General features: G+C 33.0%; 4 protein-coding genes across 6 annotated transcripts; 2 read left to right on the top strand and 2 right to left on the bottom strand.

Annotated features, from left to right (window-relative positions):
* The first annotated feature begins 1,543 nt into the window (after positions 1-1,543).
* LOC110691000 (polygalacturonase QRT3-like) lies at positions 1,544-7,208 on the top strand. The gene is made up of 3 exons (XM_021867929.1): positions 1,544-2,040; positions 2,137-2,376; positions 5,781-7,208. The coding sequence occupies exons 1-3, from the start codon at positions 1,801-1,803 to the stop codon at positions 6,825-6,827; spliced, it is 1,527 nt and encodes a 508-aa protein (XP_021723621.1). The 5' UTR covers positions 1,544-1,800; the 3' UTR covers positions 6,828-7,208.
* Positions 7,209-7,342: 134 nt separating this feature from the next.
* LOC110691003 (ferredoxin-2-like) lies at positions 7,343-8,700 on the bottom strand. The gene has a single exon (XM_021867934.1). The coding sequence runs from the start codon at positions 7,931-7,933 to the stop codon at positions 7,487-7,489; it is 447 nt and encodes a 148-aa protein (XP_021723626.1). The 5' UTR covers positions 7,934-8,700; the 3' UTR covers positions 7,343-7,486.
* A 102-nt stretch (positions 8,701-8,802) lies between these two features.
* On the bottom strand, positions 8,803-13,165 carry LOC110691002 (N-acetylglucosaminyl-phosphatidylinositol de-N-acetylase-like). 3 transcript variants are annotated; one of them, XM_021867931.1, is made up of 12 exons: positions 12,995-13,165; positions 12,416-12,535; positions 12,162-12,222; positions 11,781-11,851; positions 11,189-11,253; positions 10,841-10,885; positions 10,666-10,746; positions 10,443-10,510; positions 10,040-10,088; positions 9,797-9,957; positions 9,442-9,532; positions 8,803-9,352 (listed from the first exon to the last, which is right to left on the bottom strand). In XM_021867931.1, the coding sequence occupies exons 2-11, from the start codon at positions 12,522-12,524 to the stop codon at positions 9,463-9,465; spliced, it is 780 nt and encodes a 259-aa protein (XP_021723623.1). In that variant the 5' UTR covers positions 12,525-12,535; positions 12,995-13,165; the 3' UTR covers positions 8,803-9,352; positions 9,442-9,462. The 3 variants fall into 3 exon arrangements, with proteins under 3 accessions (XP_021723623.1, XP_021723622.1, XP_021723624.1); XM_021867930.1 differs by having other exon boundaries at positions 8,803-9,532; XM_021867932.1 differs by lacking the exon at positions 12,995-13,165 and having other exon boundaries at positions 8,803-9,532; positions 12,412-12,504.
* Positions 13,166-14,414: 1,249 nt separating this feature from the next.
* Positions 14,415-15,341, top strand: LOC110691115 (peroxisomal fatty acid beta-oxidation multifunctional protein-like). The gene is made up of 3 exons (XM_021868046.1): positions 14,415-14,651; positions 14,785-14,856; positions 15,112-15,341. Exons 1-3 carry the CDS (start codon positions 14,558-14,560, stop codon positions 15,183-15,185), a joined length of 240 nt encoding a protein of 79 aa, XP_021723738.1. The 5' UTR covers positions 14,415-14,557; the 3' UTR covers positions 15,186-15,341.
* The last annotated feature ends 502 nt before the right edge of the window (positions 15,342-15,843 follow it).

The following is a 15,843-nucleotide window of genomic DNA, read 5'->3' as shown; positions in this document are numbered from 1 at the left end:
TAGGTTTATATCACATGGATAATTTTGTACTTTTACCCCTCTCTTTCTCTTCCTTTTTCTCACTAAAAAAAAGTTAAATGATGCATTAATTACGAACGAAGAAAGTAGGCTTTTCAAGCCATTTAACTTCATCATATCTATTGGGAAGGGATCGGGCAGCAGATTATGTTGCCTCTCTCGACTATTCAACTTCGACTCATCAAGATATGGATCCGTTTCTAGATAGTAAATTTTCTTATTTTTTTACTCTTGATATACTAGGGAATGGTCTTGTAAAATAAACTTACCTAACCTCTCATGAATTTTACTTTTAAAAAAAGAAAAAAGAACAAAAAAAAAATTCGTGCTTGACCAAAAATTATACTATATATTCCAAAAAAAAAAAAAAAAAAAAAAAAAAAAAAAAAAAAAAAAAAAGTTATACTATGTAGTTAAAATTAAATTACAGCTGCCCAAAACCCACAACAAAAAACAAAAATTGGCTGGGTCAGATCAAGCTTAAAATTTGGGCCTAAAACCTGACCAAAACTTGAACAATTTTTGGGCCAATTTGGGTTGCATAAGATCAGGTCTAAAATTAAAGGTAATTATCTCACAGACTACGAGTATGAGTATATATAAGTTGTAGACGGGTATGAGTATGTTGTAGGATATATCCGCACCCGCTCGACTCATTTGCCAATCAATAACTTTTTGGTGCAACAGGTCATACTGTGTGGCAGGGATTAGCTGAGTTTTTTTTTTTTAAATTTTTTTTTGGGTTATCTGAGTTCTTCAGTTAAGGGCTACCCAAGTTATTCGGTCAGGGGTTACTTGAGGTTATGGACAGGGATTACTCGAGGGGTTCACTCGGTCAATGGTTACTTGAGGGGCTACTCGAGTTATTTGGTCAAGGGTTTCTCGAATTACTCAGTTAGATTTACTCGAGGGGTTACACGGTCAGAGGTTACTCAGTTAGGGGTTACTCGAGTTACTTGGTTAGGAGTTATTTAAGGAGTTCAGTCACGAGTTACTCGAGTAATTCGATTGGGGTTACTTAAGAAGTTCGGTTAGGGGTTACTCGAGAGTTCAATCAGGGGATACTCGAAGGGTTACTCGGTCAGAGACTCAGAGGTTACTTGAGGGGATACCCCGGTTAGGATTAACTTGAGTAACCCTTGACAGAGTAACTTAAGTAACCCCAACAATTCGAGTAATCCTTGACCAAGTTATTCAAGTAACTTTTGCCGCACGGTACAACAGGTGACATGCAAAAAATTATATTTGCCAATAACCTTATTTTAATACAAGTATCTATCATAAATAAACACCACATAAGTCCCGCCACTTGTAAAGCACTAGATCCATAAAGCTGGAAGTTGGTAAGTAAGGGCAACTGTTTTCTCTACTTTTATTGTTTTTTCATAAAAAAGCAACAAGGAAGTTAATGCATCAAAGCAAAGTGTACACAAAATAAGAGAAATAGAAATAGGTTTTTAATCACCCAATACAATTCAAATTAATAATTGAATTAAACTAATACCAAAACTGACAAACTAACTAGTGAGGTGTTATATGTATGAGCAATTAGTAAAAAGAGCTTAATCCCATATTCTTTGCTTAATTGTCTCATTTTTAGTTAGCCCCTCTTCTTTCCATGTCCCACCTTTTTTTTCTCCCCCAAAAACCATATTATATAAAACTATATTTATTTATAACCTATGCTTTTCATTCACCTTATTTCTCTTTGCTTCTTCCTTCTCCTTTTGAACAACAACACACAAATTTATAGTAGAGGAGAGCTAGCTAAAGAGTTTGATAATGAAAGCTTCATTAATGACAACAAAAACTCTCCTTCTACTCCTTAATTGTCTTGTAATCATGGAATTAATCAGTCATCTTATGTTAATTGAAGTTTACGGGGCAAACAATAATAATCTTCGTAACAAAAATGATCATCATGATTATATTAGAAGAAGAATGCAGGGTATTAAAGATTCTATTTCTTCACCACCTTCCTCATTAATCTCTCCTTCTCCTACCCTCGCTCCCTCCTCCTCGGTAAGTTTTACTTTAATAATAATTGGTTGCGCTACATAAGATATGATATACAATGGTTGCACTGAATGGGGTACGATAATGATAATGATGGTGCAGGGTTCGGTAGGGAGCACCCGTGTTTATCACGTGTCGACATATGGGGCAGATCCAACGGGGAAGAGTGATAGTACGGAAGCGTTAATGAAGGCGCTTTCGGATGCTAGTAAGAGTATAAGCAATGGTGTGCTAATAGATGGGATTAGTAATCTTGGTGGTGTACAAATTAATCTTGATGGTGGGATTTACTTAATTAGTCGTCCTCTCCAATTTCCTACTACCAACATTGGTAATATTGTGGTACGTTCATTTTTTTTTACTTCTTTATTATTCTGTACTATTATTTCCGTTTTATATTATTTATAATGATTAAATATTTTTTATTTACACTTTATGTCTTATCGTTACAAATAATATATTACGGAGGTAGTCTTATGGTTGTTTTTTTTGGAAATGTCTAATGCTAATTTAAATTAAGATTTGATTAAATGTTTTGTATTGAGTCGTCAAATCAAGGAGCGTATATAGTACGTGGTACTACTAATTTACTTTTGTTGTAGTAAGGAGTGGTACAGATTTATTAGGGAAGGTTTTAGATATTTTGGTGAGTGAAACAACTTTTTTCTAAGGTAAAAAGTAGTGTGTAATGACAATAGATAGATTCTTGAATTTACTCTCGAAAAATGAGGTTATATGTTCAATGATGGATCGGACACAAGCTAGGAGCGAAAATTATTGGTAAAAATGTTGAGCTACTAAGCTTTGACGAATATATACATAAAGATAATGTATCTATACTACTATTATGAAGTAGTGATCCAATCAAATTCGACTTAATTTTGGACAAAGGGGTTACTATATGAAGTAGTTACGTGTTCTATGTTTACAAAATGTATTAGTTTTTGTTTTGATTGTATGTTTTTTTTTCAAAAAAGCCTAACATTTTGGAGATATTAGTGACGAAAATGACTCATAATCTTTTGGTGTTATTATCACAATTATGATAGTTTGATATAAGGAGTAATAAAAACGCACAAATTAGAACAATCTTCAGTTTGACGGCAATAATCTAGCCATCAATCTATGATGTATTATTTGACGACAACTATTTGGGTTAGTTGAATGTTGGAATTATTACTGACTTTGCAAGATAGAGTAATTGTTGGACTTTAATGAGCTCTTTACTTGTTCATGTTTTTGGTCTGACGCAATTTATTCATGGTTTCATTTATTCTACTTCACCTGCTTCAGTCAAATGTGAATAAGTTAAGGAAATTAAAGAGGTCATTTGGTAAAATAACTTAATTTTCTTGATCTTCTTAGCAATAATTCTTACGTCAAAGAATTTGGTGTGGAAAACATGTACAATTTGATTATGCGGTGTTTTAAGATAAGAAAACTATAAATTGTTACTATGTATAAGAATTCAACAAGTTTTACGGAGTATTTCTTTTTACTTATCTCATTTGCTTAAGAAACTCTCATACGGAGTTTTTTTTTTTAGTCCAATAAGGCTGGCAAATGGATGAGAAATTTTTTTTGTTGGATCTCGCAAAATAATCACAATATACTCTCTTAACTTGTTGTGGTGAAAACTTAATTGTACATGGAGTAATCAAGAAGTAAAGCATCGTGCTCATAATTTTAGCATCACGGGCGAAGCAAGAAAATATGTCTATATGTTGGAAAGGACAATGATTTATTTTGTTTTATTTTTTTATATGCATAAAAGCGTTCCTTTGCATCCTTTTCAATTTTTTTAAAAAACAATTTAGAATTTAACCTAAGATCTCGATAAAAATATGAAAAGACTAATTTACCCTAAACTAATTTGATTATAAAAAACAAAATAAATTGATGACTTTTTTTAGCTACTTAGATTTAAAACTTAGTTAACAGATTAATCAAAGGATCTTTTATAATATTGAAAACATTTTTCAAGAAAAATTGGAGCAAGTGTAATTTCTAGAAAACCATGCTTGGAAATAGAGTTGTTAGATTCTTGAGTCCATGAGTCTTGCAGTGAACGACGGCTGGACTAAAAAAATACGAAGTATGAAAGTCTAGGAGTTGTAGTTGAACTATAAGTGCACTTTTCTCTATAATTGAAGTTTCTTCTAGTGACCTTATCTTCTTCCACCTTATGTTTCAAAGGGTAACATCAAATTATTTAGATTTGATGCTCAAATAATAGAATTTAGGAGACCCGAATAGTGTTACATCAATAAAAATGTTAGGTGTATGTTTTTTCCGACCGAATTTAGCTAAATTTACATTATTAGACCTGATTGGACTTGATTAACCTAATTTCATCTTATTGACACCTAGTTAAACTATTCGAATGCACAAGTTTATTACTATTCGTTCTATTATCTTGAATAAGATGTCTCATTGTCCCAATTTCGTGCATTAGAGATTTGATAACATCAAGCAAATACTAAGGTAATGATCATGTGTCAATTACTGTTATTATATGATCATGCTTTAAAAAATAAAGCTCTCAAATAATTAAATAACATTTCATCATTAGAAAAAGTGTTTCATTTTTTATTTTTTTAATAATAATTTTTATTTGACATGAATTATTTTAAGGAGTATGTGAGTATAACAATAAACCTCAGACAGTCGTCAGATGAAGTATATATTAAAATAATACTTTTTAAATAACTAGATTGTCTAGACATAAAGGTGCTTGAAAGATGAAAAATAAATACATGGAGTATCAAGTTGGTTCACACATGCCATGTTGAATTTGTCATAGAAAGTAAATTCATTTTTTCTAAAGTAAGCATAATTCATTTCTCGAGCAGAGTATATCTGTTGAACAACTATATTGAACAATCGTTAAATAGTTAGCGTAATTCAAACTTGTTATTAATTGGCACAAATATCACCTAATTATTACCAAATCTTATGAGTAGTTTGTTGTAACGCATGCATACAAAGTTTTTTATTTTATAGATGATCGAATGCATTGATATTTGAAGTAAATATAAGTGTTCATTGCATTGAAACATGTAGTCAATAAAGCTTCGTTGTAAGCATATTAGGTTTCTTTTAATTTTGTTTAATTGCTAAAATAGAGATCATGGATTTCATGATCTTGGCATTTGAGATCTAATTTTCTTGTCTAGATTTAGGAGCTTTATTAGATGATTCATTTGAACTGTAGTATAGTTTGTTATCGCCATAAAAGTTACAAGAAGGTATCTTCAGTTAAATTTTAAATTATATATTATATACTTCGTACTCTAAAATATGTATCACTCCAAGATTAGAGCAACAATTCGGTCGTTTTCATTTTTCAATTAGGATTTGCTCTAGCCTCTTTAGGGGTTATAACTTCCTTGGTCGCCCTTGTTATCACCTTAAGGGTTACAAGAAGATTTCTTTGGTTAAATTTTGGATTAGACATTTTATACTCCGTATCACTTCAAGATTAGAGTTACTAAAATGCTTGATCACTATAAGTGATTTATCGTTGCTTATCAAATGACAAATGTAATATATTACTATAAATTACGGAGTACTTTGTATGAAATTTTTTCACCTAACATGACACTCAAAATGTACGGCTTTGCCCCTCTTATGTATAATCCACTTGATTTTCTTTTCACATTGGGGGGAAAAACATTGAATCTTTAATTACATATCTACCTGAATTTGGCTATTATTGACCAACTTCATATGATTTTCTTCAACAGATGCATGGAGGAACTCTATTAGCATCAGACAATTTTGCAACGGATCGATATCTTATTGAACTTTCAGCATCACCCCCTTCTCAAATCAGCAAAGAAAACACAACTTCTACAACAGATCAAAACCTTAGCAGCTCATCCTACAACTTCGAGTACATAACATTCAGAGACCTTATGTTAGATTGCAACTATAAAGGCGGTGGCATTGCTGTTATAAATACTCTTAGAGTTAGCATAGATAATTGTTACATTGTTCATTTTATGTCCGAGGGCATTCGAGTTGAGAGTGGACACGAAACTCTGATCCGAAGCTCCTACTTAGGCCAACATATCACAGCCGGGAATGATCCGGGTGAAAGAAACTTCACAGGCACAGCTATAACCCTTATGGGAAACGACAACGTTGTGAATGATGTTGTAATATTTTCAGCTAATACAGGGATCATAGTATCAGGGCAGGCTAACCTTCTGTCCGGGGTGCATTGCTATAACAAGGCAACCGGGTTTGGAGGAACCGGAATCTATTTGAAGTTAGCTGGTTTAACCCAAACAAGGATTGTAAATTCGTACTTGGATTATACCGGCATTGTTGCAGAAGATCCAGTACAACTTATTATTTCTAACAACTTCTTCCTAGGAGATGCATACATTAAGTTTAAGTCTGTCAAGGGTGTTGCAAATGGTGTCAATATCGTCGACAACATCTTTGCAGGGTCCGGAAATGGGATCGACATTGTACAATTAGATGGTCCCTTTGGAGATGTTGATCAAATTCTAATTGATCGGAATAATGTCAAAGGGATGAATGCTAAGGCTACCATAGCAAAGTCAGCAGTTCAGGGGAATGGAAGCACTTACACTGCAGACTTTAATGGGATTCTTTTGTTTCCAAATCTCATAAAACATGTGCAGTATACACTAAGTACGAGTGGGAATGCCTTCCCAAATTACGCTTTGCGTAATGTGTCACAAAATCGAGTGGTTATCGAGTCAAGTGTGGCTGCTCCTACAAGTGTTTATGTCATGGTTGATCAAGGATTTGGAGGTTGATTGTAGTACCTAATTGTTATCTGTGGTACCTGAGCAGTTCAATTAGGCTCCCATAGTCTAGTACAAAACATAAAGTATCATTAGATTTGGTCACTACATCACGAGTCAACGTTATGCGCGATCAAGAGTATAAAATTGTATTTTCTGAGCTCTTAACAAAAAATTGTACTTAAAGAGATGCACATAAATGGAAGAACTATGGGAAGAAGTCAAGGCAAGGAGAATTTTGTCACTAGTGGATTTTAAGTGAGGATTAAGGCAACCTTACTTCTTGTTTAGTTACTTCTAATTAACATTTAATCACATTTGAAACGTCTTTATCATGTAGAAAACAGAGCAGAAATTGTATTGAAATGAAAGCATTAATTTTCTTGGGAAGTATAGGCAATGCAACATAGTAAAAACATTTTTCAAGCATCTCAAAGAAATCATTCCGTCCTATATTATATCCTAGGAGTTTCAATAATATTATGCTACTAGATCTAAATTTTGATCAAGAATGATTTTAACAAAAATTGGATCACTAAAAATACTACTCCGTATCATAAAACAATCATCAGGTAGAAACATGTCAAAACAACAGCTCCCTCCATTTCAAAATAATTGATCGATTTCTAAGTTTCGTAAGTTAAAGTTTGTTCACTTACCAGTACAAAAAATCAAAAACCAGTGAGCTCGGATTCTTTGTGAGTCTCAATAGTGACATCACTAATAGGATAAGCAACACAAGTGAGAACCCACCCTTCAGCCATCTGCCCATCATCCAAAAAGCTTTGATCTGATTGGTCTACACTACCAGAAGTCAACTTCCCGACACATGAGGAGCACGCGCCTGCCCGGCATGAGTAAGGCAAGTCCACCCCATTCCCTCCTGCAGCATCCAAGATGTACTCATCATCGTCGCACTGAAATTCCTGGGTACCTGAAGGTGTAATCAAGGTAACCTTATAGGCAGCCATCGCGGTCATCCTTCCCCCACGAGCACCAGCCTTGAGCCCAAACACGGCCTGGCCAATGCTGGTTGGGAGTGCTGCCATCATTGGCGGATTTTGCTGTTTTCGTGCCAGCGTAGCTGCTACCATTGTTGTTGCTGCTGCTGCTGCCATTACTACTAATTTTGGCACAGGATTAATGAAAAGGTTGGCTTGTGCTGAAGGATGTAGTAGTAGAAAGGTGAGGTCTGTAAGACTTGATAAGAAAGAGTTTGGATGGGTGCTAACAGATCCACCACATGGCGGGTTGACGTGGAAGCTGACTCACTTATTATCTGGTGTGTGGTTGGTTAAGGTTTCAAATTGGAGTCTGCCTACCATACTTTCATTATTGGCACTTTGGCATTATGCAGAGAAGCACCCCACTCTTGCGCGTTGTTCTAATACAATACACACACCATCACTTTATTCACTTAGGTGTGCAAATGATAATCGGTGATCCACAAGTTTTTTTTTTTTTTTCCTAATCATAAAAAACTTAATAAAATACAAATAAAGGAAAAAAAAAAAAAATGATTTTACCCATTCCAATACCCTGTGTTTACTCGAACTCGAGTACCCATGTCCAACACGAGTACATGTTCAAGTATACGACCTCGACTATTTTTGTGAAAATTTTCAATGGTTTTCAACTAAAATGAAGTGTCCAAGTGTCCTATTTATGTGACTCATATCAAAATATCGAGGGTCCAATATAGGTAGTTAAGGTAAAATAGTTAAGGTGAAATAAAAAGTTTGATAAATTTATAAAATGCAAGACCAACTAGTATTACTACAATTTTTTTGTTTTTTCACTTATATATGGTATACTTTACTTGTTATTATGTGGATGTTCATTACAACTTACAAGAGAGTCCATGTGATGTAATACAGAGAGAAACTGAATTAAATTGGGGTGATTTGGGATTTAAACGGCCAAAAGTTACTATCTAAAAGGAAATGAAACAATAATTTTAAAGCACATAAGGATGTGGAAAACTAAGTAAGGAATTAACATGATGCATTGATTAATATATCACAATAGGCTGACTTAAGACCAGAGCCGTAATAAACCCATTGCCAAATTGAAAGACTCGTTACTTGAACCAAACTCAATTCAAATGGCGCGATTGTGACCCAAATTACAAATTTTAATAAGTCATGCTACCTTAAGTTTACAAATCAGTGAAATTACTATTATTAAGCATTCATCAAATAACTTCTAATCTCAACAAAACAAGGATCCAATATTTTGCAACATAGTTAACCTAAGCCTCAATTTCAGCAAACAAGTTTTTCACTTTAAAACAATTGATCCAGATCATTGCAGCAAAACTTGTTTTTCCTCGGGAATCAAGATGCAACAAACATGTTACCTAAGAACTTTCATCCCTTGGATCCATCATCCGTGTATAGACTCCCAACAATAATCATGGGTATACTGCAAATTTACTGATTCTTTCAATATCTTGTAAACGGCAATGACATTCTCAAAGTGAATTTATAATTCTTCCAAAAATCACCTCCACTAAGTTTCAATCTTGAACCACAAATCTGACCATGTATCAGTCATGACAAACTTTAACTTCACATGTACGGTGAAAATTGTAAGAGACCTAAAACTAAGGTACAAACCAGTTTACCTCAGGTCCTGAACCATAAGTCTAAAGCACAATCCTTTGAAGTGTGTTCACATATGTGTAACTTGAAAAACATATAAATAGTTTCCTAAACCTGCACAGTTTTTCAGAACAATCAGGGAAACAAAAAAAAACCCAACCCCATGATCACTAAGGCAGGGTAGATTAAGTAACGGCAAAGTAGAAGCAGCTTTGACTAGAATTGTTGGAAGGAAGAGGGGGAGGGGGTGAATAGACAAAGTCAAGGCTTTTGAGTTGTTAATGGGGTCAATGAAAGAACAATATTCAATCATACGGAAGGACGTTTCTTGGATACTCTAAAGCTGAACAGAAGAAGAAAAGAAATTAGAACACCTACCAAACCCACTGGCTTGCGTGTTGTGCCATTGCTTGAAAGCTCTTAAAAGGATGCTCATTCAGTAGACAAATAGATTTCCTATGAGGAAGACACCAGGCCATAAAGATGGATAGCCAGATATCTACTGGTCCACTATACTTCCGCAATACACTGCTACTATCCTGGAAACAGCAATGAGGGGGCAAAACTTACAAAAGCTTATAAGATACATTTGTCTATAATTTGAAGGGGGGGGAAAATTACCAGTTCCCATGCTTCAAAACTATTTTGCTGAGAATCAAGTAATACCTTTCTGTTACAATACAAAGAAACCTTTAAATTTAGACTACCTATCATTCATCCACTTAAAATCTAAAACAAGTATGAGTAAAATTTTGGACTTTCAAGTGAACATATGATGCAATTACACTAAATAGAATAAGTTTTTAGAATAAGCAGATAGACAAAAGTTTTGATCCATGTATCAAGACAAGCGTTGAAAGCTAAGAAACAAAACATGAACTAATACTCAAATGCAGAATAGAAAAGTATACGACAATGTCGACAAAATATCAATGAATGCAAAAGATATAGGTGCTGCACATTATAAAGATGGAGAATAAGCCAAAGTGACCATTAAATTCTTAAAGGTGGTTGATGAAGTCACCTTATTCCAAAATGTACATCTCGGTGATTACAATGACCAGAAACTCCATAACTATCAAATGTAATTATCTGCAAATTTCAACAAGAGATAAATGGAGAATAACAACACTGAATATACAGTAGAACCATTTCCTTTTATAATTTTCATTTGAATGATTACAGAAAAAATATATTTAAGTTCTAAAAACATGCAAAGCCACAAAAGATAGAAAGATAAATCTCACTGTATCAATGCCATGAGATCTGATGTTATCTTCAACAATTTTTGCAATTAAGGTGTGGTTCCACACTTTGCCAAACCCATCCTAGTCACAGCAAGAAGGAGCTATAACATTAGAAAGTACCATTTAGCTGTACTACTATAAAGTCAAAATATTAGGATACTTTTGCTTATCAAACCTGAAGCTCTGGATGGTCAAGAACAACCACTTGTTTCAGAGGAACCTGCACAAAGAGAATGATATCAAGCTCACATATTATGTTTTTGAACAAGGTCTACACCAGTAAAGAAACTACCTTGCTCAAGAAGTAAAATTTTATCACCACAATTCCAGTCATCCTTTATAAAGTTATCACCAACTATCAACATTAGATGCAAAATGATATCTTTGCCTCTAGTGGCTACACCATTATGGAGTCAAATCATAAATATATGCAAACAATCACAAGGAGGCAGAAAACTTTTTCAGGTTCATGTAGGTAGCAACTCACAGATAGGATAACAATAAGCCAAACGCAAAATATCACCTTTAACATGGAGCAAGCCTTGTAGAGCTCATCTTTCCTAATTTTTCCCATCCCATCAGCATTGCCTATATATATATATATGAAAAAAGAAAAATTTGTAACTCTGTACAAGAAAAGGATTAAATTGAATACTACAATTTCCTTTCCACCAAAGATCAAAGTAAAATTGGATAAAAAGAAAATAATAAGCAGAAGAGAACAAAAGCAAAAGTCTGAGAGGCGTGAAGAAATATGCATTTGAAGAGTATGTTCGGAAACAGCTTCTTTGACTCTTCAATAGCTAGGGGGTAAAGTTGTGTGCATTTGGCCCCCCATAGACTTTCTATTGGAAGCTTAACCAGAAACAGACATTCCAAGTGAATTGAAACATAATTAAAAGCTACTAGGTACATCCAAGATCTAGAATAAGAGTAGTCAACCAACCAAAATATAAAGCAGGCAAAAATGACGCTAAAGCTCAAGATGAATATCTAGGGGTTGTCTGTAACTGTTCACTAACTAAGAAAGTCACAAGATGTTGCAGAATCTTAAATACATGCTTGTGGGTCTGAGCACAAAGTCCTAAAGTTGTAAACTGGAAATATAGCATTACCAGTAGATAAGCATAAGATGTGAATATTATGCCCTCTTGATGTCAGATAGTTAATTGTCGGAATGAAGAACCTGAAATAATAGCAAACAATCAACATAAGTAACATGATACAGAAGTATAATTTGTATAGTGGCGTGCTCAAACAATGTGGGATCAAAAACAAACTCAAGTGACCCTTAAAACTCTGGTCACTCTTTGGGGGCTATCCCTCTTTCTAATTTACACAACAAACAACACAGCAACAAAAGTTTTCAATGATAATTACACTCCAATGCTTCTTCTAGATGTCGAAAAGTGCATAATTGAATGATCAAAACCTGTCATTTCATAGTATATACAAAAACCATTTCAAACCATGACAAGAAAAACAGATCGACTTACATAGACTCGTCATCAGGATGTGCAATCACGAGCAAGACAGCCCTCTTGTGTAGGGTATCGCCTAAGTAACAAATCAATTTCCATTTCCATTACTTTACACATAGTTTAAAAGTGAAATTTCAGAATTACTATCAACAATACAAATATAGTTATTGCAAGCTATAGTAAGTTTGTACACATTCCCAATCATGTACTTGTATCATGAAACTAATTGAAATATATTAACGCTATAAATTCGAAAACGACGCACCTACCAATGTTGAAGTATTGATCTTTTGTGGGGAAGTAAGATATGTGCAATATTTTACATAAAGAGGCAATCCAAATCACAGAAACAGAGAGCAGAATTAAGAGCCAGTCCATTATTAAATCACCTGCCAATTTCAACATTATATTAGAATGAACTACACCAATTTTAACAAGATTCATATAAATTTAAAGATTATACTAACTACAAATGGGTATGTAAGTATATGATAAAAGAATCAATATACTATAATTTCTCACTGATTATAAATAAAATGGAGTTATATAAAGTCAATTTCCATCGTTAGCATTTTATCGAACAGTTAGAGTGCATTATAAGCATGCCAATCATTCAATTTTCCAACAAATATATTTCAAATGGATTTATTTTGTCAAAGATTGACGTAAAAACCTTGAATTTTGTTTCAATACAATTTCAAATAATTGTCAATGAAATGGTGAAAAATCTAAACTTGGGGAATAATCAAAACAGAAAAAAAAAAATCACATTGAACCCAACAAAAAGAAAAGAGAAATGTAAATCCAATTGAATTGAAATGAGGAGAGAGAAGAAGAAGAGTGTAAACCTGATTTCGACAGTGATTCAGTGAATAATTTTATGATTCAAAGTTGGGGTGTTGAACTTTTGGTCGTTGTGTGGTAGTTTGGGAGAAGAGAAAGGACGGAGATGAGGAAAAAGGAACAAGAACACAATAGAGGGCAATTTAGGGCTTGTTCTAAACTTCTAGATTGAAATTAGGTGTATTGAACTGGACTGAACTGAGCTAAACTGAACTGAATATTTTATAAATGAAAGAAATTAGGAGTTGAACTGAACTGAACTGAACTGAATTGAAGAGTTCGATCCTTGGACCCCTGTTTTTTATTTTAACCATTATCAATATTTGGTCAAAGTTACATTTTTTTTATCATAAATCAAATATATTATAGGATATAGTATAATCATGTGATACCTATGACTAGGGATGATAACGGGTCGGATCTAGACTGGGTCACCATTAGTAGCAGGATATGGAAATGCACTTGCAGTAGCAAATGAATTTCAAGCTGCCTTCCCTGATCATAGTTTCAGGTCACCGTTAGTTGAACTTCTGCTAAAACGTGGTCGAAATGATAAATAACTAAACACTAACTACCGTAGCCAAAAGGTCTAAAAAATTTTGTAAGGCACACATTAAAGTCCTAGTCATTATGTGACCATATAGCATCTGTATATTTACTAATAGAGAGAAGTAGGAATGTAATTTAGGTACGGATGGAGTATCAAATTAGATAATCTAAAATTAATTGAATTCTCTTGAAAATCTATTGAATCGTTAAACAATCAATTGTGTCATAAGGCAACTAATTTTGCTTTGCCTTAATAATTTATTAATAGAAAGTAAATCATGATTTAAGCAAATCTTATCAAATTATCATATTCATGCCGTAGTCACTCCCTTACACTCGATTAAACATTGTTATCACAAACTTTTAAAAAAATCGGGTGTACAATAATTATTCATCCATTATAAAGATAACTTAAAGTGATTAAAAGTTACCCCTGAAATAAATAAAAGTTACCCCAATATGAGTTAAAGTAGCCCAATTCAAACAAAAATTATCTACGCTTTATTAGTAAAGAATCAAAATTTAAATGACTAAAAATCAATTATTAGTGATTGAATGTAATTAAATTACCTTTATAAAACTTTTCTTGTTGTTGATTTATATAAAAATTGTATTATGTTTAAAGTTACCCAAAAAAAAAACAAAAAGTTACCCTAAAATTAGCTAAAAGTTACCCTTATACTGCTCGATGTACACTAATATTAGTGTAAACCGGATGTATACAAAAGTTTTTGCATTATTATACCTAAAATAAGAAAGAAGAATTATCTACACACTAATAATTTAGCTTAACTCAATTATGGAGTAACTACTATCTACCACATGAAACACGTACAAAATATGACATTGGTGACCCTACTATCCATGCTTGTATGATCTCCAACTTAATACATACGTAAACGACAACACTTTAAATTTTGGTCACTCTCTTAATACTTGTATATATTTCATATCTTTCATTCTATATATTTCCCTTCTAAAGTCTCTAGCTAGTTGTTGAAGCCTTGAAGGTGGCAATAATGGCCGGAGCTCGAGTTTCCATGGAAGTCGGAAATGACGGTGTTGCCCTCGTTACTTTCTCAAATCCTCCCGTTAACGCCTTGGAAATTACAAGTTACATACAACATACTCTATCTCATTTTTATTTTTTTTTCGTTTTCAAGCATATATGTTGTAATTCATTTTAATTAAAATTTGTATGAACTCTAAATGACTAATGATTTTTATTTGGTTGATTTTGACGTAGCATTAATGAAATTGAAAGAAGTTTATGATGAAGTTATAAGGAGAAATGATGTCAAAGCCATTGTAATAACTGGTAAGTAGTTAATTTACTCCATAATTTAGCTAAATTATTAATGTTTAGAAAATTCTTTATAATGTGTACAAGATTTTGATATAACTTAATCACGGAGTACATTTGCATGATTATATTAGTCATACACAGTAACCAAGTATAAGTCGCTTGATGGAAAGTTGGTCAGAAACTATAATTGTTTGGGAGTTGAGGGATTTCTTTTAGCTATGGCTTATGAATACGTATTAATTATTATCACTCATTTTCTCATTTTAGGTGCGAATGGAAAGTTTTCAAGCGGATTTGACCTCAAATTTATTAAGCTAGTGCAAGAGACAAGTAAAACTTAACTTTATTTGCTTACGATTTATTTTCATTTATATTAGCAATATAGCATATTAGTTATGAAATTGACTATGATATACAATTATACATGGTACTTGGTTTAATATATATAGGGGATTTATCTATATTGCCGAAAAGATTTGCTACTCAATTGATCAACACAGTCGAAGGTCATTGCTCGTAACCAACCTTATTTACATTTTTAATTTTATTATTTATTTGTGGACGTATGGTGAATAAAATTGTACTAATATATGTATATGTAATACGTACAATACTTGCGATGAAAACATTGATTTATTGATTAATCTCAGATTCACCAAAGCCGTTTGTTGCTGCCTTACAAGGTTTTGCTCATGGAAGTGGCTTAGAATTAGCTATGGTATGTATGTGCCATTTTTTCGATCTTGATTAATTACGGTAGCTTTGATTTGTATTTTTGACATAATTAGGGCAGCTTTGGTTTGTAGTGTTGAAATTTATGTTATTTTAATTACTAAAGGCTTATCGTAGTACAAAATTTTGACATTATCATATAAAATTCAATTGTGTAGTAGTTTTATGATATAACTAAGGGCCCTACTTTTATTTTTTGATATATAGTTTATTAACTGTTAACGTATATATTTTATCAAGATTCATGACTTTCATAAATATATAAAT

Source organism: Chenopodium quinoa, unplaced genomic scaffold, assembly GCF_001683475.1.
Source record: "Chenopodium quinoa cultivar QQ74 unplaced genomic scaffold, ASM168347v1, whole genome shotgun sequence".
Taxonomy (NCBI): Eukaryota; Viridiplantae; Streptophyta; class Magnoliopsida; order Caryophyllales; family Amaranthaceae; genus Chenopodium; species Chenopodium quinoa.
Note: the sequence above shows the minus strand (reverse complement) of the source record. Positions and strands in the feature narration are given on the sequence as shown.

What these genes read in the sequence shown, in the direction of transcription:
- LOC110691000 (XM_021867929.1), top strand. Translation starts at nt 1,801, where the DNA reads ATGAAAGCTTCATTAATGACAACAAAAACTCTCCTTCTACTCCTTAAT. An exon ending in CCCTCGCTCCCTCCTCCTCG is followed by an intron (nt 2,041 to 2,136) that starts GTAAGTTTTACT and finishes ATGATGGTGCAG; the next exon opens with GGTTCGGTAGGGAGCACCCG. An exon ending in CCAACATTGGTAATATTGTG is followed by an intron (nt 2,377 to 5,780) that starts GTACGTTCATTT and finishes TTTCTTCAACAG; the next exon opens with ATGCATGGAGGAACTCTATT.
- LOC110691003 (XM_021867934.1), bottom strand. Translation starts at nt 7,933, where the DNA reads ATGGCAGCAGCAGCAGCAACAACAATGGTAGCAGCTACGCTGGCACGA.
- LOC110691002 (XM_021867930.1), bottom strand. Translation starts at nt 12,524, where the DNA reads ATGGACTGGCTCTTAATTCTGCTCTCTGTTTCTGTGATTTGGATTGCC. An exon ending in CATCCTGATGACGAGTCTAT is followed by an intron (nt 11,852 to 12,161) that starts GTAAGTCGATCT and finishes CTATTATTTCAG; the next exon opens with GTTCTTCATTCCGACAATTA. An exon ending in GATCTCATGGCATTGATACA is followed by an intron (nt 10,511 to 10,665) that starts GTGAGATTTATC and finishes TGAAATTTGCAG; the next exon opens with ATAATTACATTTGATAGTTA.
- LOC110691115 (XM_021868046.1), top strand. Translation starts at nt 14,558, where the DNA reads ATGGCCGGAGCTCGAGTTTCCATGGAAGTCGGAAATGACGGTGTTGCC. An exon ending in TAACGCCTTGGAAATTACAA is followed by an intron (nt 14,652 to 14,784) that starts GTTACATACAAC and finishes ATTTTGACGTAG; the next exon opens with CATTAATGAAATTGAAAGAA. An exon ending in CAAAGCCATTGTAATAACTG is followed by an intron (nt 14,857 to 15,111) that starts GTAAGTAGTTAA and finishes TTCTCATTTTAG; the next exon opens with GTGCGAATGGAAAGTTTTCA.